The following is a 12,576-nucleotide window of genomic DNA, read 5'->3' as shown; positions in this document are numbered from 1 at the left end:
AAAATAATGACTTACTAGTGTGACGGAAAAGATGGATTTTTCAACACTTAATGTTTGTACTGATGATTCAACACAGAAAGATTGACACCATTCAAGAGTTGGAGGTGCTCCTGCAACCATCTCCAGCCTGCGGATACGCATCTCGACTCTGTACTTCTGCCACTCTAAACTAACATACCCTCACAAGCACTTGTTTGTCCTTCTGATGACCGCTGAATGGTACATTTCCATAATGACCTTCCAAAGATGCTGAAACACAATAACTTACCACTTCAGAGACCTGATTGTTCTTATTCTTTTTAGCCAGGTCTATCAGGTTGAGGTCGTTGTAGACAAGGTTTTCCAGGCAGCCATGGAAATTCCTGTTGGACAGGATGGGTTTCTGAAGTCCATGGCTCTGGACAGCGCCGACACTTAGCTGCACAAGGCAAAAAAAAAGCATAAGTATCCACCGTTTCCTGTAGGTTTCTAAAGTTACTGTCAAAACTTTTTTACATTATTCACAGAAGATGCAGTTTTGGTGCACTTGAAGTTTGAAAGCTAAAAAAAATAATCAAAAGATTCATTGAAACACAATCTTCAATATGCTCAACAGTGACATTTCAGCAGAATACAGCTAAAGCACATGTTGTAGCACGACTTTGGTCACGATACCCATGCACTAGCTTGTCAAGCTTGTTAGTGGGTTAGTTGATTTTTGCACATACACTCCCCACATTCTGACTCTTAATTTGTCAGGAGAGCTGGCTGTTTTGAGTCTAGTGTTGAATGTATGTAAGGAGCAAGTTACTCAATAGATCAAATAACAAGTGAGGAGCCAGTCAGTAAGCTACCATAGGAAACTAGGCAGATGCCATACAATATTTCATCAAGAAGAAAAGAAGACTACAAACTTTCTTCAGCCACATTTCAGGTCAAAGTATTTGACACTATAACGATATTTTGACAGGGGCACCAATTTAAAATGTGTAAATGCTGCCAATGTCCCTTCACTCACCTGGTGAATGTCCCAGTGGCTGAGCTCAGCCGGTATGTGAACCTGATGCGTGTTTTTATCCACGGTGAGGTTGAGGTGAGTGCTGAGCCGCTCCAGCTTTACATGGTGCCAGTGCTGGTCATCGAGCAGACTTCCCACAGAAACAAGAAGCTGCCCGCTGAAGGATGAACTCACACCTGGGAGAAAGGTGAGAAAGTGAAAAACAATACATGATAACGCCACAATGGTGAATTTGATAGCGGAGCAATGACTCCGGCTAATGCAGATATCCTCTCATATGCACATCCTGCTGAGGAACTTTGATACTTTGGTTCTACCTCAAAAAACACTTCAAGGTCAGCGTTCTCCATATCCTTTTTCTAACAAGAACAAATGTGCTTGAAGAAATCATTGTAAAATGCCTGTTATTTCTGGCACTACGAAAACCTGAAGGAAGGTTTGTGTTTGATTTACCAAAACAAAAAGTCGTAGAAAAGTTGCAGCTTCAGTTGAATACTTTTGAATATATACAGTATGTTTTATTATCTTCTTTGTTTCAAACAGGGTGCGGGTAATGGAGGTAATCCTCTCTCATTAGAGTGCACATATCTGTATACTAGCAGGGAGGAAGGCCCACCACTAATAAATGATGATGCTGCAAAAATACAGCAGGACATAGTTAATGACAGACACAACCAACCAAACTGGTGGAGAGCAAAGAGTTTGTGCTGACAGACGCAGATACAACAGGAGTGAGAGACACTACGTCATTAATTATAAAGAAGATAAAAGTATAAACATTTTCAGATGGATGGAAGGAAGGCTGAATGAATGGATGAATGGGGTCAGTAGGGAAACTTTACATTCTTAAGTTGAACCAGCTTAAAATGTTTTGCAGTGTACATATCTGTATGCTTTAGATGGAGCCGTGCTCTTTGTTTTCCTCCTGCTTCCAGTCTTTATTCTAAGCTAAGTGCTTCCTGTCTCCAGCTCCACACCTTCTACCTCTAGATATGAGAGGTGAACAGTATTTACAAAAATGCCGTGAATGATTAGGCCATTTAATGAGGTGGCATATTTGGTTACAGCTTGTGTATTTGGTTACAGTGGAAATAGAGAAGGACGGATCAATACAAGAAGTCTGATTGCAAACAGTTGAAGAACAGTTCACTTTCAGCCGTGAAATTCATTCTCCCTTTCTTACAGTGCCATTTTTAATTTCACTCATTTTTCCTGTTCTTGCCTACATGCCTGTGAGGACGTTTTGAGGCAATAACCACTTGATTTATCCGTACTGAGTGGACTAATATTGAATGTTCTTGTCTTTAAGCTGAGGAGTCTGCACTGAACACTAGTTTCCACTTTCCAGGAGTCTAGCGTTGCAGACATCTCCCTGGGGCAATATCACCTCATCATATTCTGTCTGCTATTCCATTATGGCTTTTTGCTCAAGCTCTAAATCTGTTTATGTAGGACGACAATGACAGGTCTTATCAGAAGACAGACTGTTATAATTGTTTCAGTATTTCAGCATCATGTGGTGTAACTATTTGAAATATAGCTTGGCTGTAAAAATAATGTACTTTCTCTAAACCAATTCTCTGCTTTAGTCACAGAAGGGAATTGAGTTTATTACCATAAAACAAACTGAAAACTGTCACAGTGATATTCATGGTAAGAATGGCACTGTCAGGTCTCTCTCTGTTTCCTCAATTCATTTCTTTGGGTCTTGATTGGCAAGATCTTGTGTTCACAAGAAAAAAATACATGAAAGCATGTCCTGCTTTATAATTTGCAGTTATATATCGGGATGCAGTAGTCAGTTAATTGATAGAAAATTATAGTAATCTTTTGAGCAAAAGTGCCAAAAATTCTCTGGTTTCAGCTTCTCAAATGTAATGTGTGTGATAATAAACTGAATATATTTGCTTTTGGACCTTTGGTTGAATAAAACCAGCAATTTGATGATGATCATGTTGGGCTAAAAGAAACTGTGTTCGTCGGAATTTTTACAGTTTTTTTTTTGTTTGGTTTTTTTTACATTTTATGGATTGAGATTAGTAGGAAGAGATTAGTTTATTAATTCAGGGAATAACCAGTAGATGAACTGATAATGAATATAATATATATTATATATAATATAAATAACAGCTGTAACCCCAGTATTACCTTGCCAGTTCTGCTACATGAACAGATTGCCTCTTGGCTCTAGTATTGGCTCTTCTTCTGGAGGGGAACTGATTTGTAAATTCTGTAAGAAGATTAATTTCTGCCCCCTGCCCCATTATAATGAGCCAAAGAAGTAAACTGCTACATTACATTTAGATGCTGGTGACTTAGAGGTTTAAGACGCTGACCATATCATCATGGACCATTCTTCCATGTCACCTCTTATCTCTCCCATTATTCTCCTCTTTTACCTCTGTATCTAATATCAAAAATAAAAATGAACATAACCTCATCAAGAACATCTTACAGTGTCTTATTATTTGTCAATTTTAATTGCATGTGCTCTCTCTCTCTACCTTCTTCAGAGGAGAGGAAGACAGAATGGCCAAGCATTTGGATTTACATTCCCCTCTTGACTATGCTGCTAGGTATGTAGATTACCATCCTTTTTATTTTGAGATACAAGCTGTACTGTTGCTGCACACATGGGGAATTGGCAGTAAGCAACCCATGATACAGTAGTAGAGTGTGTTACAGTAAGAGTCCCATGGCTCTCTTTGCAGTTTCATGTCCCCCTGAAAGCACAGAGGCTGCACAGAGGCTCTTATGAGTCTGTTTACAACAGAAACTCCTGGAGGCTCACTGTAAATCACCATAGAAAAAGAGGAATGAGTAAGCAAATGCAACAGTAATCACCACAATTCATTGTCTTCTATTTTCTCTGCCAACTGGCACAATTTGTCCACAGAGATTCATTTCTTTTCAAGAGTGCTCTGCAGATGCCTCATGGAAGATCTGGTTGTAGCTTTTGTTGCTCTGTGCGATTAGTGAAAACCTTTTGCAATCATGCTGATATTTTCTTGCATAAAATCGGAAATATTCTGTGTTTTAATGCACCAAAACACAGCCAGCAACCAGAAACCAACCACAGCATGTCCTTATTATTGGATATACAGACAGAAGACAGGGCTTCACCTGACATGAAGCCCGGCCCGCACGCCTCTCTGATGCCATCCTAATTTAGTCAGCAATTCGTCCAAGACGCACTGGAGCAGGACACACTAGCCCTCAGTGTATTTATCGCTGTGTATAACAGCGTTCCAGTGACAGTTCAGAATTGGTGGGCTACATTATAGCAAACTCACATTTTGATAAATGCAACGCAGAGAGGAAATGAGATGGTTTTGGATAGAGGACATAAATCTTAATGAGCCAACCAATTTATTCCAACTACTCGGACAGCCACAGGGAGATAGAGTGGGCCTAACTGTCTCGCTGTCAGTCTGCCTGTGTGCTGCCTATTGGTCCGTCTGTGTGTCTGTCTCTCTGTTTTCATTCATCATTAATTTATCCTAATGGCTGCTACACTGTACAAAAACCCATCTGCTCCGGCTGAGCTCTTTATGTTTGCGTGTTTAGAAGCTACACAGATCCCCAACTCCCAGTGTTAGCCATCATTAACCATTTTTCGCTCTTCTGTGACTCAGCCAGGTTGTGTTCCTCATGATGCGACATGTATCACTGTTAAAGAGAGGCCTGGGACACACGGGGGCAGATAGCCAAATGGGAGAGATAAGTATGAAGAGCCTCAGAGAATAGCTGACAGTGTGGAGCTATGGAGATAATGCCTCTCCTCTCCTCTCCTCTCGTCCTCTCTTCTCCTCTTCTCTCCTCTTCTCTCCTCCTCCTCTCCTTCTCCTCTCCTCCTCCTCTCCTCTCCTCTCTTCTCTTGAGCCAAAAGCTGACTGTGGAGGTGCATGCTGTGGCTGAGGGTGGATGCTTGACGCTATTGATCTAAATTACACTGTCTGCCGTCTGCAAACTCCTGGGAGAATGTGAAGGAAGGTGGGGATGTGTGAAAGAGAGAGAGAGAGAAGTTTGGGGGAGGGGAGGGGGGGCAAAGAGCATGCAATTGAAAAAAGGCAAATAATCACCCTGGAAAAAAATCTAGCAGGGGCAGAATTGCGGTGACATATGAGAAAGGCTGTGATAAATAACAATGGAGAGAGAGGAAAATAGAAAAGGAGAGGATGGGAGACAGCCAGGCAGGCAGGCAGGGAACCAGAGAAAGAAGTATGCAATGACAGTGCTGTGATTGAGCCAGAGGATGTTTGTTGTTTTTTTTTCAGCATTGGCTGTATCACTGGATTATCATAGCTCAATCTAATCTCTGCTCCATTTCAAAAACGAGCAGCACTTATTTTCACTCCTGATTTTTCAGACTTTTTAAAGCCGCTTGTTGACTATCAGCTCTTATTTAGCTGGAAGATGTGACAGGCGTCACTCAGAGAGCCGATGTCAGACTGATGGCTTCTGCAGATAAGACCTCTCTACCACTGACAGATAGATAGTCCACCAGGGAATTAATACTCTTCCACTCCTTCCCAACTAGGGGGAATTGGACCATATCCTGTTTTTATTGTAGGAACCTAGAGAATGTAGAGAGGGAGTGACAGAGGGAGGTTAAGTCAAGTATGGAGGATACAAGGAGTAAGTGAGATTTACAGGCTACAGCTGAATACAGATTCTCGCAAAACCAACTCAGTATCCTCATGTGTGCACATACCAAAGAGTATTGTACGTACTGAATGAAGGATGTCTACTCCAAATATTAGAATACATCATGCAACAGTTGTAGCTACCAGTTTAAACTGAGCTCCAACCTTGAAGTCTTTTCTTTCAACTACTTCTAATGCCAAAATCGCAACTTAGGGATGCCCCAGTGGCCTATGGAGGTTAAGGTAGAGACCAACATCCCAGGTTCACATCTGGCAGGTAGGCTCTTCCTAAAGAGTCATAAAATACCACCCAAAATATAAAAAAACAGATAAAGATAAAGATGTCTAAAGAGTGTAAAATCTGTAAAAATAAACTGTAGTTTAACACATGACTTAATTAGACATACTGGAGTGCAGGGTGTCATTCAACAAGTACAGTATATACTGTAGCTCTAATGTTACAGCTAAAGAACATTTCTTCAATGTTTAAAATCACTGAAAAAACATACTAAAATGTCTGCATGCAACAGACTGTCCTAACTTGTTACTGCGTGCAACTCTAAACTCACGTCTGCACCATAATAACGGTCATATATTACATAACATACTCTAAAACTGCCTTTGAATCCTACTCTCTTTTTGTTCTTCACCAGGAATCTCTTGTGGTCCAACACATACATATGAGTTTGTAAATATTGTTGATATCATAGCTGAGACTTGAAAAAATGTGAACTGATCCTTTATCTATCCAAAGTTATTTTTCTGTTGTGTTTAAACAGAAGGAAAGGAAAAAAAAATAGTTCCTCCCAGTTTCAAAATGACAGGAAAACCTAAATGAAGGAAGGGAAGGAATGTTTGGAGAGCAAAGCAGCAGAGTACTCAGCATCCAGATGGCACGGTTGATGAGAGGTCTGCCATATGGCGATAATACGATGCCCTGGCTTTCCAACAACACCTCAGGTTTAACCTCGTTTGCATCAACACAAACACACACACACATTTCCTCCCATAGCCTCCACAGTGCTCCATTCTGTGCCGGTTGAGGCCATGGATCATGCTATGCTGTGCTAGCCCACTGTGCTCCACAGGGTTCATCCTTAACACATGTTGCTAACATCCATCACAGATTAAAAGAGAGAAAGTGAGAGAGGATGTCAAGCTGAGATAGAAACGGGACGAGAAACGGAAAGGCCCAGTTGATCGAGGGAGAGAAGGCAAAAAGTCTTGGAAAAACTGAGTCCACAACAAATGATGCTGTTGTTCACAGTCAGTCAACAACACGTGTGTTTTCTTGTATTGACCTCTAACAAGTGCACACTTGCAGCGCTGAGCTACACCTATTCCCCAAGTTTCTTCAAAATCTCATTATCTTTATATGAGATGCAGCTTGAGACATATGGATAAACAAATAAACACGGCAGTGGACTCATCAGCATAAGCAGAAAGAAGAATAATTACTCAAATTGGATCAGTAGCGTCTTAGCAATCACAATGGACAAAGACGCAAACAAGCCAGCAGATGGACAGAGGATGAGGACAAAAATGTGTTACCTATGAAATTCCTTAGGTAGACAAAAGATGCGGAGCCTTAGTGAGTGCATAATTACACAGTACAGTTTAGGCGTTCAGCTGACATTTACTCAGAGCAACGAACACGGAATGAACAGATAGATACAGCTGTAGGGTTTGCCAGGAAACTTGTGGCAGAAAAGTTAATAAAATTCAAATATCCAAGTTTTCAGCCACCCTGCATCACACACTTTCAATCCTCCCTTAGGAAGTCAACTACTGCTGTTTTTTGTCCTATCAAAAATTGCATTTACTTAAGTGTTCCCAGTATAAATTAGTCAATATATTAGTTACAATATCTCAAGACGGAAAACCAGCAGGACCCAAAGTTATAAGTCAGAAAAACACAAAATAACAACCAAACAATAAAAACGGACAGCCTATTGATCTTTTAATATCTATAAGATACATAACTCTCTCTTGTTTGTGCTAGTTTTTTCAAGAAGACTGCAGAATTATAAACTGAGTAACGAGGAAGAAGTTCTGTCATGTCTGAGATTCTACATGAGTAAGAAGTTTGATCACGTTCACATACATTTGACTGGAATACAGCACCACTACTACATAACGCTACAGTGTCACTATTACAGTATATTATTGTTGTCGTTATGGAGTTCTTTTTTTTACAAATATTTGCATTGTTGTATATATGTTAAAGATGTAATGTAAGTGCTCTCCAAAAGTCTGAAACCACACTGAAAACCTCTGATGTTTTCAAGTAAACTGGAAATATCAGAAAGTTTGAGGATTCAGAAACATTTAAAAACACAAGAAGTTATGATGTGTAAAATGAGAAAGAAATATTTAAGATTTTTCAGTGTTTCTGGCAATCAAATTTAAGCAAATCTATGGCATTGACCAAATTAACTCCTTTGTACAAAAGGTCAGATCTCATTAAGTTGTATCCCTTCCACTGAAGCACGCCGTGAAATGTCACTTAGTTGGACTTGATCTGTGTTGGTCAGTGTCACAAATTTGCCTGCGTTTGATTGCTAGAAGTAGTGCAGTTTCTTCTTCATTTTGCACAGCATGACATCTGTTTTTATATCTGTTTCAGCGTTTTATTCATTTAGATAGTTGTATTTCTTTTTATTGTTTCTTGGCCTGTATCTGTGCTGATGTAACGTGAATTTCCCCCAGAGATCGTTATCTAAATGTTGGTAGAATAATGTTGTACCCTGTTGGTGGTAGAGCAGCAGCCGTCCTTTCTCCAGCAACAGAGTGAGGCTGTGATCTCTCTGTCCCTCCGCATGGAGCAGCGTCCCAGAATTCTTCAGGGTTTTAAACTTCAGAGAGATGAGCTCCATCGTTGTCCAGCTGGGCCTCGCACTCAGCCTGTAAACCAGGCTGCTGCTGCCATCAAAGTTGGCCACGTCAGAAGCTACGGAATAAGAAAGAGAAGGAGGAAGAACAATTATACAAACAGCTGTAAACCTCAATATCTATGTGCATTTGAGCAGACATCGTTTTTATTTTAACACAAGCCAAAACTGAGACACAGAGCTATACTTACTGTATCGACAACCATATATCTCCAGTCTGAGTCCAATCCTGCCGGTGGGGTTCCAGTCCAGTGGAAGCAGGCGGAGGAAGCGAGCTATCACCGGCTGTTCGAGTTTGTACTGAACCACAGTGTCTGCGTTACTGTTACCTGGAAAAGCCTGACACAACAGAGCAACAAGTTAGTTTGCCTAATTTTTTTTTTACTTCCAAACATCCATGATTTACTGGGTGCTGCAGCAGCGAAGATCTCACAGCAAACCTTTTTAGTTCCTGAAATATCTTGCACAGGACCAGAGGATCATTTTTTTGTACTTTGATCCTCATACGCAGGCTGGGGAATGTATTCTCTTTTGAAGTTTTGCAGCCATCCTATAGGCTGAAAGCTACAACCTTCTTTGATATGTAGATAGTAGATAGCATGATGTGGCGAACGTGATATGTAGATAGAAACATGTTTATGATGAGAAGCTTGTGTTGTCAGTGAAATCAATATTTGGAGTGTGGAGAAAAAAACTCTGCCAACCCCCCAGATCCCCAGAGTCTTTTTGCATTTTCAAACTTTGAGCTCACAGAGGCCATTGATCCTAACTGCTGATAATGTCCCTCCCCCTCTCTGTACAGGATCAATAACTCTGGAACCTATTCTGTCTCCGTACCAAGCCTCTCCCAAAAGACTAATGGCCTCTATTTGCCCAATCAGCTGCATGTGGGGATTCTCTGGTTGACAGACAAATAGCGCACACAGACCAACACATGCATTTGTAAGGAAAAAAATAAGCTGCATTTGTGGTTATGTGTGCATCTGCTTTGCTCGTGTCTGTCCTTCCTACTTGAGTGTGTCATTCTGAGTGTGTGTGTCTGCTGAGTGTGTACTGATGTGGCTACGTGAGGGAAATTGGCTTCCCTGGCACTGCATAATTGTGATCTCAGTGCCGTCTTCAGTGCTTTGAAGGGCTGAGCTAGCTGGGCAGCGAAGCGTTAAGCTCAACAAACGGCTCTGTTTCCTGCTGAGGAGGCTAAGGAAAGTGGCATCTCATTTACTTGCCCGAGCATGTTTTGAAATATGAGTAGCCCCTGACAAGACCTCAGTCAAGGAGAGAGAGGAGGGTAGAGGATAAGATGAGGAGGAGGAGAAGGAGAAGGAGGAGGAGGGAGGGAGAGCATGGGAAAGGATCAGAGTGGTGGGAGAACTCAGGTCCTTTGCTTAAGTAAAAGTGAAAATATTCCATTACAGGCAAAACATCTTATTAATATAAAATTACAGCTCACTGACTATGTGCAACTTCAAACATGTCTTAGTTTGAAGGTAACTGGGGAGTTATATTATGTATTACTTTACAAGTTAGTCCCAACATAGAGTTATCATTGCTGGGATTACACAGCAGAGACATGTCACTGTTGAAGTATTGATATCAGCATGATCTTTTCACCAACATGGAGACTTTTTCTACTATTTACGACCATACAACCATTCCCGTCTTAGCTTGAACATCAAAGTGCAGCAGAGGCGATCAATAAATGGTTGCTGAATAATTAATGGGGTAATGGACAAACACTTAGTATCACACATTAGGTAGCTAACACATTGCAGCATATAGTACCTACTCCTTATTTAATCCTATAGTTTCATGGGTCTTTTATTTCAGAATTACTGTATTTTCTCCCATTTTACCCAAATGCAGCACTAGTGAAACATCACACTAAGCGAGAGTAGAGACGGTGCTACTGAACACGGTGGTGAGTTTATTGTGCCAATGAGCAGCTAGCAGTTAGAACTTAGAGCAATTAGTGTAACAAGCCTCAGAAACACTAGCATCTCATGGGTGACAGTTGGGTGGGCTATAAACACACAATAATGTGGTTGGAAGCAAAAATATACCTGTTTTGAATATTCATTAATGTATTTGGCAACAATTAGAATCCCTATTTGAAACTTCTGACAGGTGTACAAACATATTATGACTGCTTGACAATATAATATGACACAGGAATCATTGAAAATTAAAATATAAAGTATTTATGTATCATATTCATTAATTAAGTACTGAATATAATGGCATATTTATTATCTATAACAAGTGAACAAATTCCATCAAGCCAGTTGCTTGATGGTCGCATCAAAAAGCCTGAGAAGAAATCTAGTTAAGAGTTAAGAATTTTTTGTAAAAATGCTTTTTCAAAAGTCAAGTAATAACCCTCAAGCTCATCATGTCTTTATGAGCCATGTGAATGATGTGTGCATGCATGTGAAAAGCAAAGCTAAGCAAAGGTCAGCTGTTATTATGGACTAATTCTTAACAATTCGTTGTACAAAAAAATCTAATGCTGTATATACAGAATTCATCTAAGAAATAAATGGTGACTATAGCTGTCAAATAAATGAATTAAATATATAATACTTGCCTATGAAATAAAGTAGATTAAGAGTATAAAGTGGAATTACCCAATACGGGAACCTCAACATTGTACTTAAGTACAGTAATTAAGTAAATGTGCTCATTTATTTTCCAGCACTGGGAAGCAAAGAGAGAAAGACAGAGCATCTAAGTCTGTGAGCAGCTGAGACTGATACAGCTGTTTTTGCAGTCAAACCTCCTCAGCTGACACACTAAGCTGGCCTGACTAATATATGGAGCTTTAAAAACACTCTGAGAGCTGATCTGGGTTTATCACCTTTCATGCTGAGTGTCAGATCAACAAGTTTTTAATCTGCAAGAAGTCATACCCCTGTTTTCTCTTTTTTCTGATGACTCCCAGGCGTCAGAGAGTTTGTATCCTTCGCTGTGAAAAAATCCTATCCTGTCAAATCGGAATCAAAGGCTGTTCTCCGGGCTGCTACTGTAACAAGAAGGGTGTACTGTCTTCCACAAAGGAGAAGGGAGATGCTTGACTGCCTCTGAATCATATCTAATGTTGTTCAATCAACGTGGGCCTGCATAGCTTCCTGTCATTCTGACATAGCCTACAGCAGTTTGCTCGGTGGCGATCAGTCATTCTGCAGTCTAGTATTCTAGCTTAAAAAATGCTTTAAAATGCGGTAAAAGAATGATTTTAAAAAAAGAGACTTTGTGAAACATGCGCAGACATGAAGCAACTACAGCGCTGAAGGAGAGCAGATGAAAGCACCTCAGCTTTGAATTTCTTCCTAGTGTGCAGGGGGAGGGGGATATCTTCTGCACTACAAAATATTTAAGTCACCACATGCATGTCTCAGTCAAATTTACATTTTAGGCACTGAGCTGACACTCTTATCAAGACTGGCTCACAATGACTGAGCTTGCAAGTGTTCCATCAGCGATCTGCTTGGAGACCGCTGATGGACACCTTCGACGCTGCAGGAGTCAAAGCTGAGGCTTTTTGTATGCCGTCTTTTTAACAGCAGCTCCAGCCTCCTGTCAGCAGAGGTTCAACTGTTCGACAGCAGCTCTGTGCAGTCGACAGAACCCTGCCCAGGTTCCTTTCATTGTTCCATCAATTATTAATAAAGAGTGAAAGGCTCTTGGTGAGCAGGCTTGACGCTGCAGGCAGTACCAGTCCCGGCAGAAATGTAAATTAAATCTATGACAGTAAGGCCAAATGTATTTTAACTTCAGTGAACCTAAGTTCAGAGCCGCACTCCCTCCTAAACTGTCTTCATAGCAGTTAAAAAAACAAAATGTCCACATAAATGTGCAACGTTTTAATCCGAATAACTACAACTGGCATAAAATACACTAAGTCATTTTTAAAAGCGTATTAGAAGTTTCTAGATAACTGTTGCTTTTCATTAATTTCACTACAAAATCTAATTGTTTTGTGGACACCTGAAATTGTTTGAGCTAGGTAATCCATCCCAGCAGATATTCATGGCCTGTTTTGCCA

The 12,576-nt window shown here is 40.4% G+C and overlaps 1 protein-coding gene across 1 annotated transcript in view; it reads right to left on the bottom strand.

Moving 5' to 3' along the window:
* The window catches only part of LOC139202269 (contactin-associated protein-like 4), a 94,797-nt gene that overhangs the window by 39,430 nt on the left and 42,791 nt on the right, over positions 1–12,576 (bottom strand). The window contains exons 4-7 of the mRNA XM_070831662.1: positions 8,726–8,873; positions 8,390–8,593; positions 998–1,173; positions 269–418 (exon numbers count right to left, since the gene is read on the bottom strand). Of these exons, the coding sequence (XP_070687763.1) occupies positions 269–418; positions 998–1,173; positions 8,390–8,593; positions 8,726–8,873 (678 nt within the window). The remainder of the gene's footprint in view (positions 1–268; positions 419–997; positions 1,174–8,389; positions 8,594–8,725; positions 8,874–12,576) is intronic.

The sequence above is a fragment of the Pempheris klunzingeri genome, chromosome 6 (assembly GCF_042242105.1).
Source record: "Pempheris klunzingeri isolate RE-2024b chromosome 6, fPemKlu1.hap1, whole genome shotgun sequence".
In the NCBI taxonomy this organism is placed as follows: domain Eukaryota; kingdom Metazoa; phylum Chordata; class Actinopteri; order Acropomatiformes; family Pempheridae; genus Pempheris; species Pempheris klunzingeri.
The sequence above is the reverse complement of the archived record's forward strand: the minus strand, read 5'-3'. Positions and strand labels throughout refer to the sequence as shown.